The sequence below is a fragment of the Fulmarus glacialis genome, unplaced genomic scaffold (assembly GCF_000690835.1).
Source record: "Fulmarus glacialis isolate BGI_N327 unplaced genomic scaffold, ASM69083v1 scaffold14103, whole genome shotgun sequence".
In the NCBI taxonomy this organism is placed as follows: domain Eukaryota; kingdom Metazoa; phylum Chordata; class Aves; order Procellariiformes; family Procellariidae; genus Fulmarus; species Fulmarus glacialis.
In genome coordinates, this window is record NW_009204963.1 from 1,239 (window position 1) to 2,532 (window position 1,294).

The 1,294-nt window shown below is 55.7% G+C and overlaps 1 protein-coding gene across 1 annotated transcript; it reads left to right on the forward strand.

Annotated features, from left to right (window-relative positions):
* Nucleotides 1-23: 23 nt before the first annotated feature.
* Nucleotides 24-1,233, forward strand: LOC104074905 (FACT complex subunit SPT16; the record flags this gene model as incomplete). The annotated part of the gene is made up of 6 exons (XM_009575204.1): nt 24-151; nt 242-377; nt 452-578; nt 660-778; nt 871-996; nt 1,121-1,233. Coding segments are annotated over 6 exons (749 nt in total), but the record flags the coding sequence as incomplete, so codon positions are not given.
* Between the last annotated feature and the right edge of the window lie 61 nt (nt 1,234-1,294).

Consider the following 1,294-nt stretch of genomic DNA (forward strand, 5'->3'; position numbering starts at 1 on the left):
CCCCCCGACTTCTTCTCTTGTAGAACATCAGCATGTCGGTGGAAGGGGACTACACCTACCTCCGCATCAACTTCTACTGCCCGGGCAGCGCCTTGGGACGCAACGAGGGCAACATCTTCCCCAACCCCGAGGCCACCTTCGTCAAGGAGATGTGAGCCACCACGATGGGGACCTTTGGGGTTTTTTTTTGGGGGGGTTTTTGGGGGGAGGTCCTCGAGGTCCCCCCGACTTCTTCTCGTAGCACCTATCGCGCCTCCAACATGAAGACCCCGGGCGAGCAGACGGTGCCGGCCCTCAACCTTCAAAACGCTTTTCGCATCATCAAGGAGGTCCAGAAACGCTACAAGACCCGAGAAGCCGAGGAGAAGGAGAAGGAGGTGAGGACCATCCCGAAGGTCTTTTTGGGGTTCTCCTGAGGGACTCCCCAAAACTTCTCCGTGATCTTCTCCAGGGTATCGTCAAACAAGACTCGTTGGTCATCAACCTCAACCGGAGCAATCCCAAGTTGAAGGACCTCTACATCCGTCCCAACATCGCCCAGAAGAGGATGCAAGGTTCTTTAGAAGCTCACGTCAACGGTACGGACTTGAGGTTGGACCTTCTGGAGATCTTGGGTGGGGTGAGATGGAGATGTCACCCTCCAATTGTCCCCACCCCAGGTTTCCGCTTCACCTCGGTACGCGGAGACAAGGTGGACATCCTCTACAACAACATCAAACACGCCGTCTTCCAACCTTGCGACGGGGAGATGATCATCGTCCTCCATTTCCACCTCAAGGTCTTCTTCTGGGGACAACGGGTGGCTTTTTTTTTTTTTTTTGGGGGGGGTGGTGGAGGAAAGATGGGGGTGACATCTTGGGGTGTCCCCAGAACGCCATCATGTTTGGGAAGAAACGTCACACGGACGTCCAGTTCTACACGGAGGTCGGCGAGATCACCACCGACCTGGGCAAACACCAACACATGCACGACCGCGATGACCTCTACGCCGAGCAGGTGGCTTGAAGGACCAAAGTCCTTGAGAAGGTTTTTTTGGAGTTTTTGGTTTTGGGGGTGCCACCACGATTTGGGGGGTGACCCCCCGTTTTATCCCCTTCCCCCCACCCCCCCCTTCCCAAAGATGGAACGGGAGATGCGCCACAAGCTGAAGACGGCCTTCAAGAACTTCATCGAGAAGGTGGAAGCTCTCACCAAGGAGGAGCTGGAGTTCGAGGTGCCCTTCCGGGAGTTGGGGTAAGTGGAGATCAAGCCCCACCTCCATCGGTGGTTTTTTGGGGGTTCCTCAAGGTTTTTT